This window comes from Mus caroli, chromosome 11 (assembly GCF_900094665.2).
Source record: "Mus caroli chromosome 11, CAROLI_EIJ_v1.1, whole genome shotgun sequence".
NCBI lineage: Eukaryota > Metazoa > Chordata > Mammalia > Rodentia > Muridae > Mus > Mus caroli.
This window is the reverse complement of record NC_034580.1, coordinates 100,246,638-100,272,629: the sequence shown is the minus strand read 5'-3', so window position 1 is coordinate 100,272,629 and position 25,992 is coordinate 100,246,638. Positions and strand designations below refer to the sequence as shown.

The 25,992-nt window shown below is 49.4% G+C and overlaps 1 protein-coding gene across 14 annotated transcripts in view; it reads right to left on the bottom strand.

Moving 5' to 3' along the window:
* The window catches only part of Mapt (microtubule associated protein tau), a 103,799-nt gene that overhangs the window by 40,734 nt on the left and 37,073 nt on the right, over positions 1 to 25,992 (bottom strand). For 6 of the 14 annotated variants that reach the window (XM_029483476.1, XM_029483465.1, XM_029483466.1 and 3 more), the window contains exons 2-4: positions 9,840 to 9,952; positions 5,207 to 5,293; positions 2,233 to 2,319 (exon numbers count right to left, since the gene is read on the bottom strand). In XM_029483476.1, the coding sequence (XP_029339336.1) occupies positions 2,233 to 2,319; positions 5,207 to 5,293; positions 9,840 to 9,939 (274 nt within the window). In that variant the 5' untranslated portion in view covers positions 9,940 to 9,952. The remainder of the gene's footprint in view (positions 1 to 2,232; positions 2,320 to 5,206; positions 5,294 to 9,839; positions 9,953 to 25,992) is intronic. The other 8 variants (XM_029483468.1, XM_029483469.1, XM_029483474.1 and 5 more) reach the window with 2 other exon arrangements.

The window sequence follows — 25,992 nt, the reverse complement described above, 5'->3', positions numbered from 1 at the left end:
AAAGGTCTCTGTGGTAGCTAATCTTCAAGGTCAACTCGCCTAGATCTAGAACCACCCAGGGGCTGTTGTGGTCCACTAGTGGCTGTGTCTGAAGAGACATACAGATAGGATTAGCTGAAGGGAAGACCTGCCTTGAATGTGGGTGGTACCATCCCATGGGCTGGGGGTTGGGGCAATATGGAAGGCAGAGGAAGGAAGGAGAAATCACATCCAAAGCTACACTCCTTTGGGCTCTCTATCTATCAAGAAGAGCTTCCTCCACCACAGGCAATGCTCTGTCCAAGGAGACCACAGGAGCCCATGAGTCAAAACAAAGCTTTCCTCACTGGGTCACCTCTGTCAGGTGTCTGGGCACTCAGGAGATGCTCCATGGGAAAAGATGGCCTCTAAGCTCCCACAGAGATGCCACTGTCCCTTCCTACCCACCTGCCCCGCACTAGCTCAGAGCAGCGGCTGGTTTAGAACAAGGCTGTGGGCCTGACTGTCACATCTGACTGGCCATTCAGATGAAGGAAGCTGTGAGGCTTCCTTCTCCATCATCACACTCAATCTATAGCATGGTGGGGGATGCCCTGGGAGTCATGTATGCTAAATTAGGCAGTCCACCAACTAAGTGAGTTGTGTCCTGGCCTTTGTGGCCTGTTTTGAGACCAGGAAGACTATAAAGCATTTCTGATTACCCAGGAGAGGTGGGGAAGTCTACAGCTTTCATCCTAAATGGAGGACAAACTTCTTCAATGACAAAACTTTGATGTAGAATGTAGAGATATGGCTTAGTGGCTAAGAGCACCGACTGCTCATGAAGAGGTCCCGAGTTCAATTCCCAGCCCCCACATGGTGGCTCACAGCCATCTGTAATGGGATCTGATTTGCTTTTCTGGTGTGTCTGAAGTCAGTGACAGTGTACTCACATACATAAAATAAATAAATCTTTAAAAAAAAAACAAAAACCTTTGAAAGAATAGCCAGAGACAAAAAGTATCATGTGACCCATGACTTCACCCCGTAAGGTGTCCTGAGACCTTCAAGCATCCTTCATGTGCAAGGCTGAGGCCTGGCCAGGATTTAAGAACATCTAACCCCATCTGTCTCAAAAGCCACTACTGCCAGTCAATCACTTTGCAAAGCAGAAACACATTTTGAAAGCCGGGGGTGGCTCTGTAGTGGGCATTCTCTGTGGGTGTGCGAGAGAAGGCTGGCTATAGGCTCCTAGGGTGCTTACTCTTCATTGTCAACTTGCTAGACTTGGAACCACCTAGGAGACACACCCCTGGGCGCATCTGCCGGGGGTATTCACAGAAAGGTTTAACTGAGCAGGGAAGACCTACCCTGAATATGGGTGTCACCATCCCATGGGCTGGGGTCCTGGGGAAAAAGGAGAAAGCCAGCTAAGCACCAGCATTCACTGCTGTCTGCTTCCTGACTGCAGATGCGGTGTGACCGCCACCGTGCCGCCACCACATGGAGTCCCTCCCCTAAAACCACGATGAGCCCTAAGAGACCCTAGAGTTGCCTTCGTCAGACATTTGATCACTGCAAGGAAGAGGAGTCACTGGCACAGTTGCAGAGAGGCCCTCCTCAGGAAGGGGTCTTCCCATCTCTGCCACGGTGAGATCAGGCATGTCTCGGTAGCTAACTGGGCAACTCGGGTTCATCCTGCTAACTGCTGGAGTTCTCCATGAGGCCATGGAGGACAGCACAAAGGGAAAGTACCAGGGGTTCTGGGCTGTGATGATTTCTTGCCTAGTCCTCTGTCCCCCCCAGGATGACTTATGAAGGACTGAGAGTCCGAGCCCAGGATTCTTCTGAGCCCGAAAGATGGACGTGAGGTCACATTTCAGAACAACGGCACCATCCCATTAGACCGTCAGAAGGATTCAGTTATGTAGTTGCTGTAGCCTGCTTGGTGCTCCTGGGAGTAAACTGTCTCCTAAAGGTGACTTGCTACTTACTGTTGCTGGGCCTGGAGAAAGTGTGAAGAAGGCAGGAAACCTTCCCCGGAGAACCCTGTTGAGAACATTTCTAATAGGCACACTGACTGAGGTGGGGGCCAGAGGAATCAGAGGACTCTGTAGCCTTGTGGGAGGCAGTCTGACTCCAAGGCCGCCACTGCTAAGTATCCAGGAGCCCCAGAAGCCAGAGCCGCTTACTCATCTGCTGTACCCGACTATGAGGGTGACCTATCCAAGGCAGGTCAGCTGGGCCCCCGGCAGCTCCGGAGCTCACCCTCACCTGTGGTTCCTTCTGGGATCTCCGTGTGGGGCTGGGCAGCGACCTGCTTGTCGGGAGCTCTCTCATCCACTAGGGGCGCAGTCACGTCTAGAAACCACCAACAGTCACCCCTCTGCTTATGCAGGGGCAGTGCAAGGAGTGGGGCCTGCCAGCCACATGCAAGAAAAGCCAGCTCAAAGCAGGGCCACAGTCCTCCTGCCCATCTCCCCAGGAAGCACACTAACAGGACCCCCTGCCTGGAAAGCCTACAGGGTTCATGTAAGTATGACGAGGGACACAGCCTGAGTCCTGGGGGTCATCTGTGTGATCCTCACTGCAATGTAGGGGCCCCGCACCTGGGACTCATCAGGCAGTATGAGGAAGCTGAGAAAGAGACTGAGCCGCTTTCCTGTGGGGCTTTGAGTAAGCCTTGTCACCCTAGCCTTTGTTTCCACAAGTGTAGAACAAGAGTGCCATCTGTAGGTGACCTTTAAAACCACTTCTAATTCCCTGCCCCCAACCTCCTCACATCTCATTAAAAGGCACAAAGTTCCTTATGTGGCAACAACCAGGCCAGATCTAGTTTCCTTGATGATGCAAGAGATAAGAGATCCCAGACCAGGAACTGGGGGCATCTTTTCAAAGCAAGCACTTTAGCTCCTCCGGAACCCCTGGCCTCTCTACTAGGTATGGGAGGCACACCCAAGGAGTGGCTGGTTTCAAGGGATTCCCAGAATTTCACACAGCTAGTCCACAAAGGCTATTTTCCTTATGATCCTGTCTGGTGCAGATAAAACAGCTAGCCGAGCTCAGCCTGGGCTGCCTCCCTCCCTGAGGGTGAGTGAGGCATGTGGGGGCCCACACATGTACAGGTCCAGACTGCATGAGTGGGTTGTTTCTTCCTGGACGATGGTGACAGAGCAGTGAAAGCCACGTTTGGGAAGCCTGCACCAGCTTTGGCTCCAAGGCTTTCTCAGGGTGGCAGACAGCTTGCAGAACTGTTCTAACAGGATGAGCAGGAAGTGTCTTGCATCACTGGTTTTCAGAAGGGCAAAGGAAATCTAGCCAGGAGGTTGTCACCAGGCTAAGGGCCATGCCACCTGCATCCTCCGGGGATGGGCCAGCATGCCGAACAATTGGCAGGAGCTTGACAGCTATGTTCTGGATTTATCCAAAGGCAGATGCTGTGGGAGAGGGCCTGGCCAAATTCTCTTTCTGTAACAGAACGCCCAAGCTATGTTCAGGGCTGCAGAAAGGGCTCAGAGTGGAAGCTCCAGCCTCCTTGGAAGGCTGGAGGAGCTATGGACGATTAGTTAAAAGCCATTCTCCATGTCCCTTTTCCTTGATTTCTTCTACTCAATGGATCCAAAAGCAAGGTGGGGACAGCCTTGCAGCCCATGGTGGCCAGAGAGCCGGTTCTGGCCACTGAATGAAAGTGAAAACTTCCAGGAGGAGCTTATAATCGAAAGCTCTTGATTTAATTCTGGCAACAACACATTGGCTTCTTAGGGGTCCTTTTGGTGACTGTTTTGCACTGTTTTTTTGTTTGTTTGTTTTTTGTTTTGATTTCATTCATTCATTCTTGTTTTGTTTTGTTTTTTTGTTTTTTTTGAGACAGGGTTTCTCTGTGTAGCCCTGGCTGTCCTGGAACTCACTCTGTAGACCAGGCTGGCCTCGAACTCAGAAATCCGCCTGCCTCTGCCTCCCGAGTGCTGGGATTAAAGGCGTGCGCCACCACGCCCCGCTGATTTCATTCATTCTTATTCTAATTATTTGCTGGGTTTTTGTTTGTTTGTTTGTTTGTTTTTTGTTTTTGAGACAGGGTTTCTCTGTGTAGCTCTGGCTGTCCTGGAGTCCTCCCTGTGGACCAGTCTGGTCTTGAACTCAGAAATCCGACTGCCTCTGCCTCCCAAGTGCTGGGATTAAAGGCTTGCACCACCACCGCCTGTCTTTCATTCATTATTATGGAACACGTGTGTAATACATCTTTGTGGGCACATGCCATCACAATGTGTGGGAACTTAAAGGACAACTTTGTGGAGTCGGTTCTGTCCTTCCTCCTTTACAAAGGTTCTGGGGAATTGAACTCGGCTCCCCGGGCTTGCATGGAAAACACCTTCATCCTCTGAGCTGTCTCACCAGCCATGGTTCTTGTTCCAAGGCAGATGACAGTGTTTGGGAGTGCAGCAGCTATTCTTCAACAATGAAGCAACAGTCCACGTAGGATGGCAGAAGACAAAGACAGAAGCGCATACATGGCGTTAGGGAGATATGCCCATGTCCGGGTATCTTATGATTGCAAGGCAAAAAGCCTCTTCAGTTGGTAGAGCTTTTGGGTTCCAGCAGCCAACAGTGGCACTACAACTAACCCACTTGGGAAGCAAGACAGCCGACCAGGGAGCATTTCAGGAAAAAGACAAGGAGCTTTACGACAACCTAGACACCACATATCTGGAGTGAACAGATTACAAGAGATGAAACATACTCCGTGCCCAAAATCCAGAGCCCAAGAAACGAAGATGCCACACCAAAACCCGCTCCTAACAGATGAGCGGGGGACTTCTGACCTGCCCCCTCCTCAGCCAAATGAGCATTCTGGTCTTTGAATCCCTGAAAGAAAAGTAAGGTGGAGGCTTCTGAGGGGGTCATGGAAGGTAGCAGATTCAGGACGGGAACCCTGTTGAGCTGTGTGTGAGCCTCGCTGTGCTACACAGACCAGCTTCTTCAAGCATGGAACATTCAGGGCAACACGCACGATAATGATGCTCAAGGCGCACACTGTTGAGCCAGGCATAGAAGCAGGTCCCCGCTCTCACTACCCTGCAAAGCACTGGGCTAGCGCATCTCAGCCATCAGGATAGGAAGCAGCGAGTGCAGCCGGGAGGGTGGCACACAGTGTGCAGCCGCAATCCTAGTGCGTAGCATGGAGTTGGGAGGGAAAGCTCAAAGCAAGGTAAGCTGAATGAATGAAGTGGTGGGAGTAGGGAGGCCCCACCTTCAGCAGTTGGAGTGCTCTTAGCATCGGAGGTCTCCGATCCTGGTTCCTCCGATCCATCATCGGCGGGGGGCTGTGGGGGAGACTCTGGAACATATACAGTGAGCCCTCAGACCTCAAGAGGAACCCGAGAGCTGTGTCCTATTGAGCTGTAATCTCTTTAGTGTGGACACTGTAGCCCGATGATCAAACCAGGAAGGGACCAGTGCCCCTAACACAACCATATTCCACTCTTGGGGTTCCTGGATGAGGATGTGGGTGAAACAGGGTTTTTCTATGTAGACCTGGCTATCCTGGAACTCATGCTGTAGACCATACTGGCCCTGAACTCACAGAGATTGGCTTGCCTCTGCCTCCTGAGTGCAGGGATTAAAGGTGTACAAGACCACCTCCTGGTGTGTGAAGATATACCTTTTAATCGCCCAGGTTCAACGGAAGCAAAGCCCTTATACTGACAACCTGACAGGGTATCTGGAAGGCCTGCTCCTGTGTGAGCAGAAAGCCCTCTCTGGTCTTCCCAGTGGCCTCTCTACCTTCAGGTCACAGCTCCTCATTGTTCAGCTCTGGGAACTCATTAAGCTCACTTTCATGCCCATAATGGCTGAAGGATTTTCTTTGCTGACTCCCCTAGGCTTTCGTTAGCATGGCTGTGCTCGAAGCAGGGATAATGTTCTTTGTCCAGCAAGTAAGACTCATCATGGGAGGTGGCCATTCTGGTGGTGTTTACTTCACCTTGTGTGGTGCTTTGAATTTGCTTGGTCCAGGGAGTGGCTGTTAGGAGGTGTGGCCTTGTTGGAGGAAGTATGCCACTGTGCGGGTGAGCTTAGAGATCTTACTCCTAGATGCCTTTGGAACAAGATGTAGAACTCTGAGCTACTCCAGAGCCCTGACTGTCTGGACACTGCAATGCTATTCACCATGATGATAATGGACTGAACCTCTGAACCTGTAAACCAGCCCCAATTAACCTCAGAACCTGTAAGCCAGCCCCAATTAAATGCTGTCCTAAGAGTTGCCTTGGTCATGGTATCTCTTCACAACTAAGGAAACCCTAAATAAGACATCTTGGTTGAAGAGTTTTTAGGGTAGCTCTGTGTATCAATAGGAATACATGTGGTTCTTTTTTTTTTTTTTTGGTTTTTCGAGACAGGGTTTCGCTGTGTAGCCCTGGCTGTCCTGGAACTCACTNTGTAGACCAGGCTGGCCTCGAACTCAGAAATTCGCCTGCCTCTGCCTCCCAAGTGCTGGGATTAAAGGCATGCCACCTCTTTTTTTTTTTTTTTAAGTCGATCCTGAGTACTTTTTTATAAAGATTTATTTATTATTATACATAAGTACACTGCAGCTGTGCCAGAAGAGGGCATCAGATTTCATTATGGGTGGTTGTGAGCCACCATGTGGTTGCTGGGATTTGAACTCAGGACCTTCGGAAGAGCGGTCAAGTGCTCCTATCCGCTGAGCCATCTCACCAGCCCTTTTCTTTATTCTTTGTTACGGTGCAGATGTTGGCTGGGACTCTCCAGAGGCTCTAAGAGTCAGCTGCCCATTGTAACAGAGGAACAAATGCTCTGGCCATGGGGAGGGGGGAAGTCCCATATCACCCTGTGCTCCATAACACTTTAACACCCCTTGTGGTGGTTTGAATAAAAATGGCCCCACAGGGAGTGGCATAATTAGGAGGTGTGGCCTTGTTGGAGGCAGCGTATCATTGTGGGGTGCACTTTGTGGCCTGGCCAGTATGTCACTGTCATTTTTTTTCTACTTTCTGATCCAGATGTAGAAATCTCAGCTACCTCTCCATCACCACGTCTACCTGCGTGCCACCTTGTTTCCTGCCATGATAACAGTGGACTGAAAACCTCTGAACTATCAATCCTAGTTAAAAGCTTTCGTTTATAAGAGTTGCTGTGGTCATGGTGTCTCTTCACAGCAATAAAACCCTAACTAACACACCCACCCCATCAGGTTCAGGCTGAACATCCACTGTCCTGGCAAAGAGGGGTCCCACCTGGAGCCCATTCCATCTGCTGTCCTTGAAAACAGAATTCTGATAGAATTCAGGACAGAGCTCTGCCAACCTAGGAGGCCACATCTTCCTTACTCCTGAGACGCCTTGAAGATAGAAGCCATACACTCATGGTGGCTGGTTTTCTCAACCATGGGAAGAGCGAGAACCATTCTCAGGTACAGTGTGTGTGAGGCTGGACACATGTAGGGAAGGGCTATTGGCCTGAGGGCCATGCTTGCCACGGCAAGGCTGTAACACAAGAAATGGCTCTTGGGATGGGTATGGCAGTGATGCTTTTAATGCCAGCACTCAGGAGGCAGAGGCAGGCAGATCCACGAGTTTGAGGACAGCTAGGGCTACATAGTGAGTTCCAGGATAGTTAGGGCTATGTAGAGAGACTGTCTTTCAAACAAACAGACAAATAAACAGACAGACAGACAGACAGACAAGCACCTCTCCATCCTTGGTGATGACTGGACAAAGCAGGGATCGAGTTCAAGTCACAAAGCTGCTGGGGATTGTGTCAAGGAGGTCTAGATTAGATGAGATAGTGTAAGCTCCTCTGGGAGCTACAGAAAGTCATATAAAGTCTGGCCAGGGCCCTGAGGAATCAATGGGCAGGGAGCACTGAGCATGGATGGTACTTGCTAGGTGGCAGTGTGGCTGGGGCATTCAGTGGAGATGAAGGCTGTCCCTTGGGCAACAGTGAGATTCTGGGCTTCTGGGGTGGTGGAGGGGCAGCTGGGTCTATGTACAAAGCAGAACACAAAGCAGAAAGGCCAAAGGCATTCAGGTACTGAGTGATGAGACACCTCCCAGCCTCCTTCAGAGCCCGGGCAAAGAAGGGCCCTTCTCCTATTTTCTTTCGTTTTGTCACAGTGTCTCATGTATCCTAGGTTGACCTCAGACTCACTGTGGACTCCCATCCCCCTCATTTACATTATCCTTAGAGGGAAAGAAAAGGGAGAAGAAGCCCCTTTCGAAGGTCTGGAAAGTGTTACACATCAGCGTCTTTTAATTCAGGAGCCTGTGTAACCACCTCCCCCACCCCACAGCCTTTCCGGCTGCATCTACTCATAGCCCAATGTTTAGCATCCACTAAGACACTGTATATTCAGCATGTCGTCTCTAGTCATCATTCAAAACAGTCTCTCGTGTCACTCATTTATCTGAGCTGTTGTTGGTACTGTGATACCTCCTGCCAAGTCAAAGCTGCCAGGCCACGCCTACAAACAGCTCATCCTAAACCTGTGGTAGCAAGATGAGAATCTCTTAGGTGTCTTTGGCTTCTTTGGGGAGAGAACAGCCCTAGGCAGTACAGTACAGTCTTGTTTCACAGCACCTTCCAAGGATCAGCAACGCTCTCTCTCTCTCTCTCTCTCTCTCTCTCTCTCTCTCTCTCTCGTGTGTGTGTGTGTGTGTGTGTGTGTGTGTGTGTGTGACAGCTCCTGCACACACGCACACAGTGAAATTGACAACCATCAAGTTTGAAGGAGTTTGAAAGAGTTCGAGGCCAAGTCAACAGAGGCAGAAGACTATATTATAGACTCTGCAGAGGCCAATGCAGTTTAATTAATTAAACTAAATCTGAGAAGTGCTTTAAAAATTTACATCCAGCCAGGCAGTAGTGGCGCACCCCTTTAATCCCAGCACTCGGGAGGCAGAGGCAGGCAGATTTCTGAGTTCGAGGCCAGCCTGGTCTACAGAGTGAGTTCTAGAACAGCCAGGGCAGAGAAATCTGTCTTGAAAAAACAAACAAAACAAAACAAAAATATTTACATTCATTATTTTTGTTTATGCATATGTATGTAAATCTGCGAATGCAAGGTAGGTAGGTGCAGGGTGTCAGTCTCCGAATAGTGGGGTTAACAGATTGTGTGGGCTGACTGGGTGCTAGGAACCAAATTCAGGTCCCCTAGCAGAGCAGCAAGTGCTCTTTTTTTGGAGGAGGGGGAGGGGTTTTGAGACAGGGTTTCTCTGTATAACCCTGGCTGTCCTGGAACTCACTCTGTAGACCAGGCTAGCCTCAAACTCAGAAATCTGCCTGCCTCTGCCTCCCAAGTGCTAGGATTAAAGGCGTGCGCCACCATGCCCGGTGCAGCAAGTTCTCTTAACCACTGAGCCATCTCTCTAGCCCTAAGACAGTCTGAGACAGGATCTCTCTATGTAGTCCTGGCTGAACTCGAACTCACTCTACACACCAGGTTGGCTTTGAACTGGCAGCAATCCTCCTGCCTCTGCCACTTGGATACTGGAATTTCTGGATAGTGGCAACATGTCACACCCAACCTGGTGCCGTCATACTCTGGCCTGACAGAGTCCAGATGGCCAGGTTTGTGTAGCTAAGGACTCCTGTAGAGCTGAGAATGACAGCACCCCCCCCTCGTCCCCCACCCACACCTTTGTCATGCTATCTGGGGAGGTGAATATTCAACACACTCTAATTTTTACTTTTCTTAGTCCATTCTAATTAATGAGACATCCTTCTCCTGATGCCCTAGTATTGTAAGGTATGAACAACTCCTTTAAAATCTTGGATTTGAACCCTCTTGTCAGCTCCTGCTGAGGTGAACACAGACTGTGTTCCACTGTGACTGGCCAGTTGTGTATGTCCACCCCACTGACCTTTTAAGCCATGGTCCATGTCTCCTTCTTGGTCTTGGAGCAGAGTGTAATCTCCAGCATGGTCTTCCATTGTGTCAAACTCCTGGCGAGGGTCAGTCATACTGGCTCAAAGCCTGGAGGAAAAAAAGGCAACGGAGTTGGTTACAGGTGGGATGCTGAGTCTAGTCATCTGACTTCTTAGGGTATGGAGTTGGGGACAAGGAGAGAGCCACCCTTCCCCGCAGGTCACAGTAGGAGAACCTCAGTTTCCCATCCGGCAAAACTGATGCCCAGTCTCAATGAGTGTTCAGCATCCCCACTAAAGCAGGTGACATTTTTGTCTCCTGTCATCTGCCATCTCATTAGTTCATATCTGAAACCATAAGAAGATGGGGCAGATGAGGCAGTGACTTACAGTCATTCCCTATGGTTCCATATCACTGAGAAGTGCTGTTGACTTGTAAGTAGTTATGGAGGGAAGGTGATTGCAGGGCCTCTCTCCTCAGGAAAGGAGGCTGGGAGGAAGAGAGTGGCTGCTTTGTTCTGTGAATGCCAGCTGACTATGGCCAGGACTATGGAACCCAGGCCCCTGTGCAGGCTGCGCTTGCATCTTTACAGAGGTAGCGCCCTGCCTTGCAGCTAGACGGGAAGATCTGCTAGCATCCTCCTCCAGCCCCTGCATGTCTACCCAGTCAGTGATGAATCGAGTCAATTGCAGGGCATAGCAATGTCTGGAGGAGGAGGAAGTGGCTGGTTTGGACTCTGCTCAGCAGCAGGGACCGAACCAAAGAGGTACCCTAAGGTGAACTTGGCAGCAATGTGCAGGGTTAATGGGACATAAGAGTACCTGCTGGCATAGGGGTGACAACCATGTCCAGGGAGAGATTCAAAGGTCAGAACTAGATGTGGGTAAAGGAGATGAAAAGGAAGACATAGGCGCAGGATGTGTGGCTTAGAAACTGGTAGATTGATTTTCAAAGTCAGAGTGCAGTTAGGCAGGTGATTAAAATCCACAAGTACACCAAAGACAGGGGCTTAGATGGCTAGGCAAAGAGGGGTAAGGGAAAGGGACACCATAGGGACAGGACAACAGGGCCGTTCTGTTTGCTGAAGATCACTGCTTGAGAGAAGACGCTCCCTTCCCTAAGGCTGCACTTTCCTAACTGGCGATTCAATTCACGTTGCTTTGATTGGATTTATACTGCCGTGATAAAACTCCATGACCAAAACGGAATCAGAGAAAAGGTTGATTTCATCTTACAACTTCCAGGTCACACATCAGGGAGGGAAGTCAGGGCAGAAGCTCAGGGCAGCAACCTCAAGGCAGGAACTGGAGCAGAGGTCACAGAGGAACACCTCAAACTGTCTTGCTCTTCATGGCTGGCTCAGCCTGCTTTCTCAAACAGCTCAGGACCACCAGTCCAGAGGTGGCACGGCACCCGGTAGGCTAGGCCCACCTATGCCAATCATCAATCAAGAAGACACCCCACAGACTTGCCTACAGACACGCTGATAGAGAAGGCACTTTATCAATGGTCATTCTTCTTGGTTAACTTTAGCTTGTGTCAAGTTGAAAACCAAGGCAAAACACAAACAACTGGGACTTTTTTTCCCCTCTCGATCTGGCCCTTTTTGCTCCGGCCCCAAGATTTATTTATTTATTATTTGTAAGTACACTGTAGCTGTCTTCAGACACCCCAGAAGAGGGCGTCAGATCTCATTGTGAGCCACCATATGGTTGCTGGGATTTGAACTCAGGATCTATGGAAGAACAGTCAGTGGTCTTTTTTTTTTCAATTTTTTATTAGATATTTTCTTCATTTACATTTCAAATGTTATCCCAAAAGTCCCCTATACACTCCCCCACACCCTGCCGCAGTCAGTGCTCTTAACCACTGAGCCATCTCTCCAGCCAGAAGTTTTTAATTTAATAAGCTCTAGGGAATTTTTTTCTACTACCTGCTCTGATTTCTATTGAAATTACAATTTTTTCATTGTTTTTATGGTTTTTGTTTTGTTTTGTTTATACAAAGCTACTTTTAATACTTTGAGGTGCGCCCTACAGAAATAAAAAGCACTGGGGAGGGGTAGCCACCCCCATCCCCACCTCAGGAGTGGCTCAGAGGGAGAGAGGCTACCTGAGGGAAGGAAGCACAAAAGGAACCCGCTGCAGACTCGGGGCAAAGGGAATGCCATCATTGCAGGGACCTGTGAACACTACAGGAAGAAACTGGAGCACGGTGGGACTGGCTCCAGGCACTGCAGGGCAGGAGAGTCGGACAGGAAGCCAGAAGCTACTTGGGTTCCTCCTGCCTGTTTTCTGCTTCTGCTGCATGGTCTCTTGGTCCTCTGCTTGCGGGCAGAAACCCATCTTCTCCGTGCTTTCCCTGAACTGAGTCGCTCTGCTTCTTCACGTTCTTCTGGCCAGCAAGCTCTCCCTGTTTACCATGGGCCGTGAAGATGGCAGCAGCTCCAGCCTGCCTCCGTAGCATCTTGGTTTATTTTCTGAGACAGGGTTTCTCTGTGTAACAGAGCCCTGCTATCCTGGAACTCACTCTGTTGACCAGGGGATTTTTTTTTTCTATCAATACAGAGGTATTACACTTTTTAAAATTATTATTAATTTATTGGTGTGTGCATGTGTAAGTGGAGGTCAGAGATCTATTTTAGGTGTTACTCCTCAGGCAACACCTAAACCCTCTGTAGACCAGGCTGACCCCGAATTCACAGAGATTCACTTGTTTCTGCCTCCTAAGTGCTGGGATTAAAGGCATGCACCAGAGCTACCTGGCATGTATTATCTTTTCAATCAGTGTGTGTGAGAGTGCGCATGCGCACTTGTGTGTGTGTGTGTGTGTGTGTGTGTGTGTGTGTGTATGTGTATGTGTGCGCGCGCCACTTATGTGTGCTTAGGTGCCTCAGGATATGGTGGAGGTGAGAGACCAACCTTGGGAGTCTGCCTTCTTTCTCCACATTATTTGAGGCAGGGTCTCTTGCTTTCTTCCAGCTGTTCACAGCTGGCTAGGTCCTCTCAGTCATTTTCAGTCCCCATCTCCCAATGTGCCTGCCGTAGGAGCACCTTCATTACAGACACATGCTCTTGTGTCTAGCTTCATGTGGTTTCTGGGGATTTGAACTCAGGTCCTGACTCTTGTGCTACAAGCACTTTATGCACTGAACTGTCTCCTCAGCCCTTCATTGTACTTTTGAGACCCGGGTGAGCCTCAAACTCTCAATCCTCCTGTTGTAGCCTCCTGAGTGCTAGGACCAGCAGATGGCCAGACCCGTCTCTTCTCCAGTATATTTTCTTTTCTTTTAAAAGTTATTTTATGTGCATTGTTGTTCTGCCTGCCGGTATGATTGTGTGAAAGGGTCAGATTCCCTGGAACTGGAATTACAGATACTTGTGAGCTGCCATGGGGTAATGGGAGTTGAACCCAAGTCTTCTGGAAGAGCAGCCAGTGTTCTTAACTGCTGTCCCTTCTCTAGTATAATTTTTATACTCTCCAAATAATAATAATAATAATAATTATTATTATTATTTAAAAATCTGTAATTAGGAGGCTGGAGAGATAGCTCAGAGGTTCAGAGCACTGACTGCTCTACCAGAGGTCCTGAGTTCAAATCCCAGCAACCACATGGTGGCTCACAACCATCTGTAATGGGATCCCACACACTCTTCTGGTATGTCTGAAGACAGCTACAGTGTGCTCATATACATAAAATAAATAAATAATTCTTTAAAAAAATAAATAAAAATCTGTAAATAAATAAGTTACCAGCAAGAATCCCTGCACAGCGACTCCTCTCTATATTCTCCCATCTAAGTACCAGTCAGGTCTGACCCTGTGGAGAGTCTAAGAGATCAGATGAGATCACCCACATTCAGGGTGGTATGTTCTTGGACATCCTGTATTCTCAACGTGGAGTTTTTGCTTGCTTTCCATGTTGGATTGTCTTCATCTGTTTCTAGAAGTTTCCACATATCCCATCGTGGGAGCTGGAGAGCCAAGAATCACTCGAGCATCTGGGTGATGCTCTGCAGGTTACCTGTAGATTGGGGATGGTGGTCCAGGGTGTGTCCGACTGCTCAGTTGTCTCATTAAACCCACGCATACACCACCATCCAGGCCATGACTCAGCTCCTAATGATCCCTCTGCCCCTGCACACATCCCACCTTCCGGTCAGGGCTAGAAGTCCAGACACGCCCCCCAGAAGCAGGATGAATTGCAGGGTCTGGGCAGAAATTAAATCATCCTTAAAAACACAGGCTACTATTTACTATGTAAAATAAATAAACCGTGCACATCTCAAGGGTCACGATTTTCCTTTGTGGGGGATGGGAAAAACTGTGTAAGTAGGTAAGGTCCCCAGTCCTGGGAGGGCAGGTGCCCTTAGGATCCGGTTCCTTCTTTATACCCTCCATGGCTGGGCTTGGTTGGCTGGGGTTTCAGGACCTAGGAGCCAAGCCAAGCCGGGGATGGGGCTCCATGGTAGAACACTAGCCTAGCATGTACAAGGCCCTGAGTTCCATCTGCAGTGTAGGGAAGGCAGAAGGAAGAGAGAAGAGGAAGGGAGGGAGGGTGATGAGAAAAGAAAAGAATGTTCTGGAATATCCTTGAGGTTTCACTGGACCAAACCCCAGAAAGAACAGATCCCTGGAGAGCAAGAGGGATGACACTTTCCCAGCCTTATGAGCCACATTGATGACACAGGAGTGGAAGAGGCACGTGGGACACCTGCCTCAGAGCCTCAAGACCTGGCACCAGGAAGTATTTATCAGACACCTGCCAAAGAAGGCAGTTGTTGACAGAGTGCTCCTCATAGGCCCCTCGGGAGCCCTTGCAGGCTATCCTTTTAGATCAATATCTCCATTGACATGACTATTGCCACCTTAACAGATGCACTTCCCCGACCTTTGGAGGCACAGGGATGTGCAGATGAAGCCCCAGGTCCTTCTGTCCCTGAAGAACAGCGGCTACTCAGGCTCAAAGACATCGGTCCTTCTGTCTTCTGTACAGCCCATTTGCCATCTTGGGTGGCCCTCTCAAGTGTCAGGAGGTGGGCAAGGGAACCCAAAGTAATTGGCCACCTTGCTAACTCTCTGAAACACTCCTGGGTCCCTGCTTGCTCTCTTGAATTTGTCTGTTATTTTCCCCTCAGCTTCTTTCCATGGCAGAGCCTCTGAGCTCACTGTAAACCTTTACGGTGGGCCGGATGAGAATCCCTGATGGGCAAGCAGCCACAGGGACTTGACAGTCTACGGAGGACATGAGTGATACCCTCTGGCTTCCAACCCTGCTACCCTGGGAGCAAGGTTCCCAGTGGTGCTGGGGTCTGGGGAGTGATTTCCCATCTGGAGTTTCAACTTGCAGGAGAAGTCTACAAATACCAATTAGCAGTTCCCTTCAGGCTCCAGAAGGAAGCCCTGATCTTTCCTAGCTCCCAGATCTTCCAGGCTTCTTCCCAAGGGGGACGGGAAACTCCCTGGACTGCAGACTGCCCTAGTCTGGGGTTTGTTTCTTGAATAGATGTAGCTACAATAGCTTCATTGCCTGGGTCCTGCTCCTGGCAAAACGGCTTATAACCAGCCCTTGAGCTGCTGGAGAGCTCCTTGGGTAAGAGAGGGGCCTCAACACCCTTAGGTAGTTGTATAATTAAATACAGTGGTTCTAAACTCCAGCCCCTGCAGTTTACAGCATCATGTCTGACGTACAACCACGCCAGAAGGAATAATTAGTACCTTCTCATATGTGAGGAAACAGGCTCGGAGAGGTTGAGTAACCCGTGTAGCAAGGGCAAGCAGAGTTCGAACTCAGATCTTTTGCCACTAAAACCCATTTCTAAGCGACTGTCTCACATCGCTCGCTGCATTTCCCACAAGCCATCATTCCCCTGTAAAAGGGCGGGGTGAGGCTGGTCTGAGGTTTGTGATTCAGACGCCTGTAAGACCTGGACCCAGCAGCTTCCTGGGTGCGGGGGTGGAGCGGAGTGGGGTGCTCCGGGCAGCGCCAAGTGGGGTTTTCTGCCGCACTCAGGCCTCGCTAGGGGGCGCCAGACGCCAGACCCGGGTTCAGCTCGGACACCGTCGCTGTGACTCAGCGGATCTGCCACAGTCAGGTTCTGCTTCTAAGGAAGGAGGGATCGTCCTCACCAACCTCCGGTTAAAAACCCAAACTGGCCTCCGGTTAAAAGGGATGACTGCATTGCTTTGTGAATGTATTGAAATATCACTTTTACATCATGATAATTATGTCCATAAAGTGTTGTTTGTCTGTTTTTCTTTTAACGACAACAACAAATCCTAACTGGGAGTAGTTACACACACCTTTAACCCTAGCAGCACTTGAGAGGCATAAGCAGGCAGATCTCTGGGAGTTCGAGGCCAGTTGAGGCTACCTACCTACCTACATATATACATAGAAACATATGTGTCTCAACAAACAACCCCATCGCCCCAAAGAAACCCACTAAATCTAAAATAGATAGCAGGCAGATTTGGTAAAAAGCAAGTAGAGATAGAGTTTCCAAATTACCTCCCAATGGATGTTGCTCTCAAGGGTTAGTTTTGACCACCCCACTAGCAAGGCCAACTGGGACAACACAGAAAGACCTGGGTTCAAAAAAATATCAAGGGCTGAGCTGGGCTTTGGTGGCACACGCGTTTAGTCCCAGCACTTAGGAGGCAGAGCCAGATGGGTCTCTTGAGTTTGAGGCCAGCCAGGTCTACAGAGAGTTTCAGGACAGTCAGGGCTATACACAGAGAAACCTTGTCTGGGAAAAAAAAAAAAAAAATCAAGGGCTTACCAGACAGCTCAGAGGTTAAGAACACTTGAACACTTGTTGCTCTTCCAAAGGACTGAGGTTTGGTTCCCAGCACCCATCTGGTGGCTCACAACCAGGCCCAATGCTGTTTTCTAATCTCTGTGGGCACAGGCATGCATGTGGCACAAAATATATATGCAGGTAAAACACGCTCCCATATAAAGTAGGAAATCTTTTAAAAGAGGCTATTTTTTTTTTTTTTTGGCGTGTTCACTGCATCTCTCTTCTGCTTCTGTTCTGTTCCCCTCGAATCTGTCAGTGTCTGTAGGCAGGAAGCAGGATTCTCCTAAGGGCAGAAACCTTGTTGCAAGTGGTTCCTGGTATTGGTTTATTCAATGGCTACAACAGCTAGTTGCTGTCCTTGCTTCCATAGGTTAGAAAGATTAATTTGTCGAAGCCGTGAAGAAAGTATTCAAAGAGACAGGGTTCAAACCCTAGCACTTGGGAGACGGAGGGAATTCCAACTGTACTGGCTGGTTTTATGGGTCAACTTGACACAAGCTGGAGTTATCACAGAGAAAGGAGCCTCCCTTGAAGAAATGCTTCCATGAGATCCTGCTGTAAGGCATTTTCTCAATTAGTGATCAAGGGAGGCCCATTGTGGGTGATGCCATCCCTGGGCTGGATTCTATAAGAAAGCAAGCTGAGCAAGCCAGGGGAAGCAAGCCAGTAAGTAACATCTCTCCATGGCCTCCGCATCAGCTCCTGCTTCCTGACCTGCTTGAGTTCCAGTCCTGACTTCCTTTGGTGATGAACAGCAATGTGAAAGTGTAAGCTGAATAAACCCTTTCCTCCCTAACTTGCTTCTTTTTTTTTTTGGTTTTTCAAGACAGGGTTTCTCTGTATAGCCCTGGCTGTCCTGGAACTCACTTTGTAGACCAGGCTGGCCTAGAACTCAGAAACCCGCCTGCCTCTGCCTCCAGAGTGCTGGGATTAAAGGCGTGCGCCACCAAGCCCGGCTCCCAACTTGCTTCTTGGTCATGATGTTTGTGCAGGAATAGAAACCCTGACTAAGACACAGGCTCTCCTCAGCTACATGTCAAGTTTGAGGTTCCATGAGTTATCAGCAATAGCTGATGTCAGCTAAGGAGTGTGAGAACACTGGTTCAACCAAAGTTGAAAATAAAAACCTGGATTCCTCTGAGGCCCTTCTCGTACTCTAGATGCAAATGCCTGTGGTCCAGCTCCTGCACTTTTTCATATAAAGGTGGCTGAAGCAGCAGGCAGTCTTGCCACCACTGGAGCCAAGGCATCGAGGAAAGCCCTCCCGTATGGACACAGAACAGCCAGGGGATCAGGCTGCACTGAAAGACAAGATCGTCCTCCAAGGCTTAAGGGCCCTCTTGAGGCCAGGTTCTGGAGGCTCATAAGTTACACATCCTTTTGGATGTCACCACTCGTCTCTCTAACAAGGCAGGTGAGGACAGGTGCTCTTGCAAGGCTGACCTCTGAGCTCATCGTCATATCACATTGCAGTTTACCAAGGAACTTTCTAGAACAGAGCAATAACGGACCCAAGTATCAAGCAAAATGGCCGAATTAAATGTGAGAAAACTGAGCGTACACAGAGGAGACTCACGTTGGTGATGAGATGAAATGATTCTGAGCCTCTATCAAGGGAGAACAATCGGGCACTTGTGTAAAAAGATGAAGGGAAGTCGCTCCAGAGAGGAGGTGGTGCTGCTGTGTGCACACAGATGCCATGGCTGATGTCAGCTGGCTGCTGTCCACCAGGGTAGAAAAGTCATACATTGTGCCCGTGAGGACAGTTCTGGTATTTTTGAAATATCTTGCTATATAGCCCACGATAGCTTTGAACTCATGATCTTCCTTCTTGACCCTCCCTCCCAGCCACCTCCGCCCCTTGCTAGGATTGGAGGTGTGTATTACTATGCCTGGCTACAGTTCTGGTTTTACAGTAAGAGTTTCTGGGGATTTTGTTTGCTTGTTTGAACTAAAATGCCTTGTAACCACTGATATGTCCAAATAGTTGAGCATTAAAGGTGGGGCACGCCAGTAATCCCAGCACTCGGGAGGCAGAGGCAGACGGATCTCTATGAGTTCAAGACAAACATGATCTACATAGTGAGACCCTGTCTCAACTCTCCCTTCCCCCCCCCCCCNAAAAAAAAAAAAAGTCTGCATTGTCTGTGTGGCTTTGGTTTCCCTCTACTTTCCCTTGCTGAGATGTGTGTGTGTGTGTGTGTGTGTGTGTGTTTGTGTGTGTCTTTAGTGTAATTGCTTTGTCACTGAAACACACCCCAGACCCAAGTAATTTTGGGGCAGGAGCTATTATGTGACATATCCTAATGGTGGTAGAGGTGGGTTGCTGAGCCTGACTGGTTCAAGAGACAGCAGCGTCTCTGTCACCACTTTAAGTCTACCCGAGTCCTCTGAACGCGGAGGCCTGGATGGATAAGGGAAGCTTTTAAATCCTCCATTCCATTTCTCCCCTGTCTTTTGAGACAAGGTCTTATATGTAGGCCAGCTTGGCCTTGAACTCCCGATCCTCTTGTCACAATCTCCCAAGGGCTGGGATTACAGGCAAGAGCTACCATACCTGGTTTGCAGCCTCCCTCTTTGTAAACCCTGCTTATTTTCCTTTAATAAGAGCAAATAATTCTATAGCCAGGTACTACTTGTGCGTTTCTTCAATTCTATCCTTAAATCACCCTGCCTTCAGTCTGACGCTGGGTGAGGTTTTGTCTAACTGCAGACCTACGTGGCCACATTGTGCATGGGGAGGTCCGAGGACAACCTCAGGTGTCAGTCCTCACCTCTCGCCTTGTGGGTTGTCAGGTTAGCTGGTCTGCCAGGTTATAGAGAGTCTCCTGTCTCTGCCTCTGGACTCAACGGGGATTACAGACACTCAGTGTGACAGTGTCTGGTTTTAAACAGGGATTCCAATTCAGGTCCGAATGCTTGACCTCAAGTGCTAATTTACCCACTGAACCTTCCTCTCAGCCCTCATCTGTCGTTCTGACAGCACCTGGAAGAACACACCCTCATCTTCCTGGCAGGGGCTTAGGGAGGCTCACAGGAGAGCCCAGGGGGACCCCCTTTGCTCCTTTTGAGCCAGGTTCCCCTGAAGTCAGACCTCAGGATCAGAGATGGCCTCTTCGCATCAAGCCTCTCTGAACCGGAATGGGGCGACCCCAACCTCCTCCCACCTCCTCCCAGAATGCATCGGGCTTAGTTTACTAGGTGAATGGGTGGCCCACTCTCCAACTTTCTAGCTTGGGGAATCTGAATCACCCTGAGGGAGATTCTTGGTTCACATCTCGCCCTAGACTTGTCTAGACAGAATACTAGTGTGAAGTCAAAAGCCAGGTATGTTTAAGTCAGCTGGGAAACTCACCAGAGGGGAGATGTTGAGGCCGCCTTTCCCATCCAAACTGCAGGGTCTTTTTTTTTTTTTTTGTGTAACAGGGCAGAGCTACTGCAGTCATGCTGGATGGCTGTGAGTGTCACTAAAATACTGCATGTGAGAGGTGGCACATTAGTGGCTGTACTGCAGTAGCCTGAAGAGACCTGTCACCATGACACATGGACACACAATAAGGAGACTTCAAAAAAAAAAAAAATAGAGAAGGGGCTGGAGAGATGGCTCAGCGGTTAAGAGCACTGACTGCTCTTCCAGAGGTCCTGAGTTCAATTCCCAGCAACCACATGGTGGCTCACCACCATCTGTAATGGGGTCTGATGCCCTCTTCTGTGTACTCATATAAATAAAAATAAAGAAATAATAAAGAAAATAGAGACGATAAGGATTATCCAGAAGAGATGCATTCAGGGCTAACCTGAACTCTGCTTAGATAGAGGTGAGAGAAGGCATCCAGAAGCTGGGTGGGTCAGTTGGAGGGGAGGGGAAGTGGGGGACCTGTGGGGTGGTTTCAGCAGAGGTGGGGTAAAGGGCAACCCTGGGGAAGATTGGGGTGCTGGCTCCTCACTCCTAGTGCTGTCCTTGGGTGAGCACAGGAAAGAGGAAGCAGATCTGGGGGGACAAACTGAGTCTGGAACTTTCCACCGGAGAGTCTCAGCTTGCTGGGGATTTGCCCACAAGCAGTGGGGGAGGCAGGGGCTTGAAAGGCCACAGGAAACAGGCCGAAATTGGCTCTCTTTTGGGAAGACATTTCATTAGATGGGGATAACAAGGAAGCTGGGGAAGGAAGAGGAGAATTGGGGGAGGGAAGGTAGCAATTTTTTTAGATGTCTTCATTCCTATTTTTTGAGTCTGAGGACATGTCCTGAGGGGCGTGGGGGCAGGGCAGTGTCAGGAGCCGTGGCTAAGGAGCAGTTGTCCCTCCGTAATGAATGGCCTGAACTTGGTGTAGCCTTAGACAGACAGAAAATAAACAGTGTCCATCACAAACACATGGAAGGAAGAAATGACCCCCTGGGTCAAGGACACTGAGGTTCGAGTTCTCTCTTCAGCGGAGGGGTGGGGGCAGGGTATCACTATGCAGCCCAGGTTGGCTTTGAACCCTTGATCCTCTTCCTGAGCCTTTCAAGTGCTCAGAGTACAGATGCGTGCCACCATATCTGGTTGCCCCCACCTCCTTCTTTCTATGTGGTGGCAGCAGGAACAGAATTCACAACAGGACAGGGCAAAGTCTGGCTTGGCTGCCTGGATCCTTCATTACTAGCTGTGTGACCCTGGGTCAGTCACTCAACCTCTTTGAGCCTCAGATATCTAGAAGATGTGGGAGTTAATCAATTAATACATGTGTTTTAAGAGCTACATAAGGGCTGTCTCTGGTAATTATCATTAAAGCCTTATGGGGGCATCTAAACCTTTATGGGATAGTTGTATTTTCAGACCAAACAGCCTCTCTGGGCAAATGTCTCAACTCATCCCAGATCCTCAAATGGTACAGGTTTGCTTCAGGTTGTGTTATAATAATACTCTGCCTGAGGCTGCCCTTGCAGAAGCCTCTGGAGTTTTATAGAATTGGGAGCCTACAAGGGGAGAAACACCCATTAGCCAAAGAATTACCAGCTCTCTCTAAAGGTTCTTGTTTGAAAATACCCAGGGCACGTGGTGCCTCTTGGCCCTCCCGATGCAGCCTCTGGCCAGGCAGGGCAGATGGTGGACCCAGTGAGATCATCCCCTGGTCCCGTGACACCCTGGGGACTATGCCAAAACCCTGTCCTGGCACACCCTTCGTGAAGCCAACCACTTTGTAGGAGGGGTGAGGGGCCTACAAAGGCCCCTTCAAGAGCAAAGAGCAACAGTAGAAATTATTCATGAATATCACTTTTAAAGAGAACGTGTTTGTGAATGGAGACAAAAACCCTCAGGCTGCAGGAAGAACAGGCATTTCTTTAAAAGTATGGCAGGGAGATGTCCCCTTGGGAGACACCGCCTTGTGGACACCCCCTCAGGAGACGCCCCTGTGAGTGCTTGCTTTCTTCACTATAGCATTTTTCCAACATCTGCCATGTCGACAGCTGATAAAGGCCAATAAACACGCTCCCATTTAGGCAAAACAAACTATGCTTGCACCAGATCCAGCCCGCCGAGGACAGACTGGCACTGCAGACCTGGACCACTTAGAGTGGACACAGCAGAAATCTAGATCAGGGAGAGGCAGGAGAACGGAGGCCTGGGCACACATTTAGGTTCTGAGCCTCAAAAACACTCTGCTGAAGCCGCAGCCTTGCTGGTTGCCAAGTGTCCACTGAGCAGCGGAAAGACCCAAAGAAGGCCTGCATGGCAATTATGTCCAGAAACAGGGAGGCTGGTGGGAGGGGGGGGAGCGGGATTCAGGGAAAGATGGGGGGAAGGAGGGAATGTGAAAGAAGCCCAAAGAACTTAGGAAATAAAATTCTACTCGGAAAATTAAAAAGGACAAAACACTGTGGAAGAGTGGGAGGGAGAGCACATTAGTGCGTGCACATGCATGCACACATATGTGTTTGTGTATGTGCAAGCACATGTGTAGGTGTGCATGTGCGTGTGTATATGTGTGCATATGCACACAAGCATGTGTATGTTGGTTTGAGTATGTGTGCACACATGTGTCCATGTGTATGTGTGTGGTTGTACTGTGTGCACATGTACATATCAAGAGGGAAAAACAGAATGATAATCATGCTACATGCCTCCTCTGGGTTTTTGAGTGTCCCAGGAGTCACCAGCAAGACCATACACAGGTGGGTGTCGTGGGTCTATGCTTATACTATTGGCACTGGGGAAACTGAGGCAGAATTATTACATGTTCAGGGGTAGCCTGGGCTACACAGCAAGATCCTATTTCAAAAAAACAAAGAAGAGGAAAAAAGAAGAGGAACAGGAGGTTGTTTTCAAAAGTTACATAAGGGCTGGATATGGCAGTTCATGACTAATCCCAGCAATGAGATGGGACAGACACAGAGGCAGGTCTGTGAGTTCAAAGCCAGCCTGGTCCCTGTTTTACATAGCGAATTTAGGGCCAGCCAGGGTAACATAGTTTGACTCTGTCTAAAAGCAAAGCATCAATTTAACAACAAAACACCCCAAATAAAAAATTGCATAAGAGGCAAGAAATTAAATTTCTTTTCTTTGTCCATGTCTAAAAATAGAGATGCCCTTTGAACCTGGGCACAAGCTAGGACTCCCAGCTGGCCCACAGAGTCTGCTGTTGGCTGGTCTCAGCTTCCCTGTCTCCAGCCTCCCCGCAGGGGTCTCAGGATCCATAGGATAAACAAGTCATCCCAAGGAATGGCTTGTACACAGAGTTCCCTGCTGTCAATCTGGCTTTGGCTTAGGCCATGTCACTAGGGAAATTTTGTCTACATTAAACTGTCTAGGTGGCTTGCCCATTGTACAATCTCAGGATTGGTATTGGAGGTGAGGAGGGAATCCCAAAAGATAGGGCAGTGGTGGAATTCGGGCTACTTCCCACCAGGGAGCAGAGGGCAGAGGGCAAAGGCCCTGTCAGAGGACACCTTCTAGGGCTGGTGGCCCACAGGATTTGCAGATCAACCGTCCCTGCACAGAGAGGGACAGGCTACATGCTGGGTTAACACATTAAAGCAGAGCGTTCACGAACAGGAAAGGGCAGGAGATCATGGACAAGGAGATCAGATGGCTACCAGGGAAGGTGCTGGGGCAAAGGGTGGGTTTCAGAGGAACCCCCTACCCTTTAAGGCTGGAAGAGCAGAGAAAGCTTAGGGACACCAGAAACAGATCTATCATCACAATCTCTTTGGAAGAATTCCATAGTTGGTTTCCCTGGTCCTGTCTCCTTCCCTGGAGGATTGAGCTAGAATTGAACAATCTGGAGACACCGGCAGGAATCGCTGAGTTTCTTGTCTTCCACTTGACACTGGTCAGGCAGGTTATCAGTGTCACACCATCCTCTGGTTTCCCCCTGATAGTAAGCATCTTGAAGGTAGAGATTCCTGAATGGACTATTTTGAGATACTGGAAATCTCTCAATACTTGTGCCTGGGGCAGGCACCTCTTGAATGACCTCTTGAATGGGAGAGTGGAATAGTGGCTACTTAGAGTGCTCTCCACACTCCCCTCCCGTGTCTCACTTCCAGGCCTGCATGTGCTACCTCACAAGCTTTCCTGAGGTGGGAAAGAGAGGCAGAGGGGTGGGAAAGAGTGACTGGAAAGAGAATATATTGGAGGGACCCAGATGGGAGAGGCATGAGGTCCAAAGAATGATGAAAGTCTGCACCTGCTTTAGGGGATAGCTCCCTAAGGACCACAGGAGCCAGAGACTGCTGGGCCTTTGAGCTGGACATTAACAAAGAGCATTGCGCCCAAGTTTGGGTCCTGAGACTGTTGGGGAACCAACAGTCCTGTAGAATCCAGATGCCTTTGCCACCTCTGGGTTCCAAAGGACAGGAGTGGTGAGCACCAGAGCTGCCTACAGGAACACTCCTGACCACGGCTCCAGGCAGGTCTTGGGCCAAGAACATATCAGGTTGCATAATGAAACCTTGAAGAGGCCCCTGCTGGGGAGGGGAATGGTGGAGGGAAGATCAGAGCAGAGGCAGACTACCCAAGGGAGTCTGCCCCACTGCTGGGAGGAGGGGAAGGTCTCTGAGGAGGGACAAGGCCAAGCACAGCATCAGCTGCTGACCTTCCATTGGAGGTCATCCCATGAGGCTGGGATGCAGGCAGTTAGCTCAGGGAGACAGAGCCAAGTACTTGCCCTTGCTTTTCCCAGTCATTAACCCACAAGGGAGAAAAGCTTGAGGTGGCCTCAGGTCCAGGGTCCACCTTCTCTGTGGGAAGGAGAGTGGATGTCACTGTGATGAGGCTACACAAGCTGTGGGAAGTGGCCCAGCCCGTGAGTGACAAAGGGAAAAAGTTGGCTTTTCCTCTTGGGCTGTGCCAATCTGGGCCAGCAGTTTCCATGTTTGTGAGAAACGTGTGTTCTGTAGGCTCACAGTTGCCAGGGGGCTTCCTGGAGCTGAAGACAGAAGGTTGTGAGCTACCTGTAAGGGATGCTGGGATCTGAACCTGAGTCCTCTAGAAGAGCAGACGACACTTCTAACTGCTAGGCCCTCTCTCCTTCACACACACACACACACACACACACACACACACACACACACACACCATTTCTCCAAGACTGAGGATATAGCTCAGTGTGTACAGTGCCTATTATAAGAGGTACAGATTCCTGGGCTGGACCCCAGAACTGCACAAACTGGATCTAATGACATAGACCTGTATCCTAGAATTTGGAGAGGCAGGGGTATCAAGTTTGAGGTCATCACTGACTTCATAGCAAATCTGAAGTCAATCCCCACAACACAGGAAGCTGAGGCAGGGGGATTGGCCACACGTTCCAGGCCGGGGCTATCAAGTGAGACCCTATATCTAAAATAGAAACAAGCTGGGCATGGTATACCTTTATTCCTAACATCCAGGAGGCAGAGGCAGGTGGATCTCTGTGAGTGCCAGGCTAGCAGCCTGGTCTACAGAGTGAGTTCCAAGGGCAGCTGGGAGAAACCGTCTTGAAAAAACAAACAAACAAAAGTCAAAACAAAACAAAGCTTCACACTGTCAGGCTGCAATGGTAAGATCAAAACTTAGGCATACATGGATAAACACTTTTTGTTTTTTCTTTGTAGTGGTGGGGATTGAACTCGGGGCCTGAGATATGCTAAGCAAGTGCTCTAACAGAGTTACATTCCCAGGCCCCACCCCTTTATGACAAAATCTTGCTCCGCAGCCCAGGCAAGTCTTAAACTCATGGCAGTCCTCTTGTTTCAGGGTCCCAGGTACTGGAATGACAGGCATGTATGTGTAAGCATGTCACCAAGGCAACTCTCTTCTCCTTGTCTGCATTATTTTGCAGGGAGGTGAGCTGTTGAGACAGGGCTGGTTTATAGCCTTGGCTG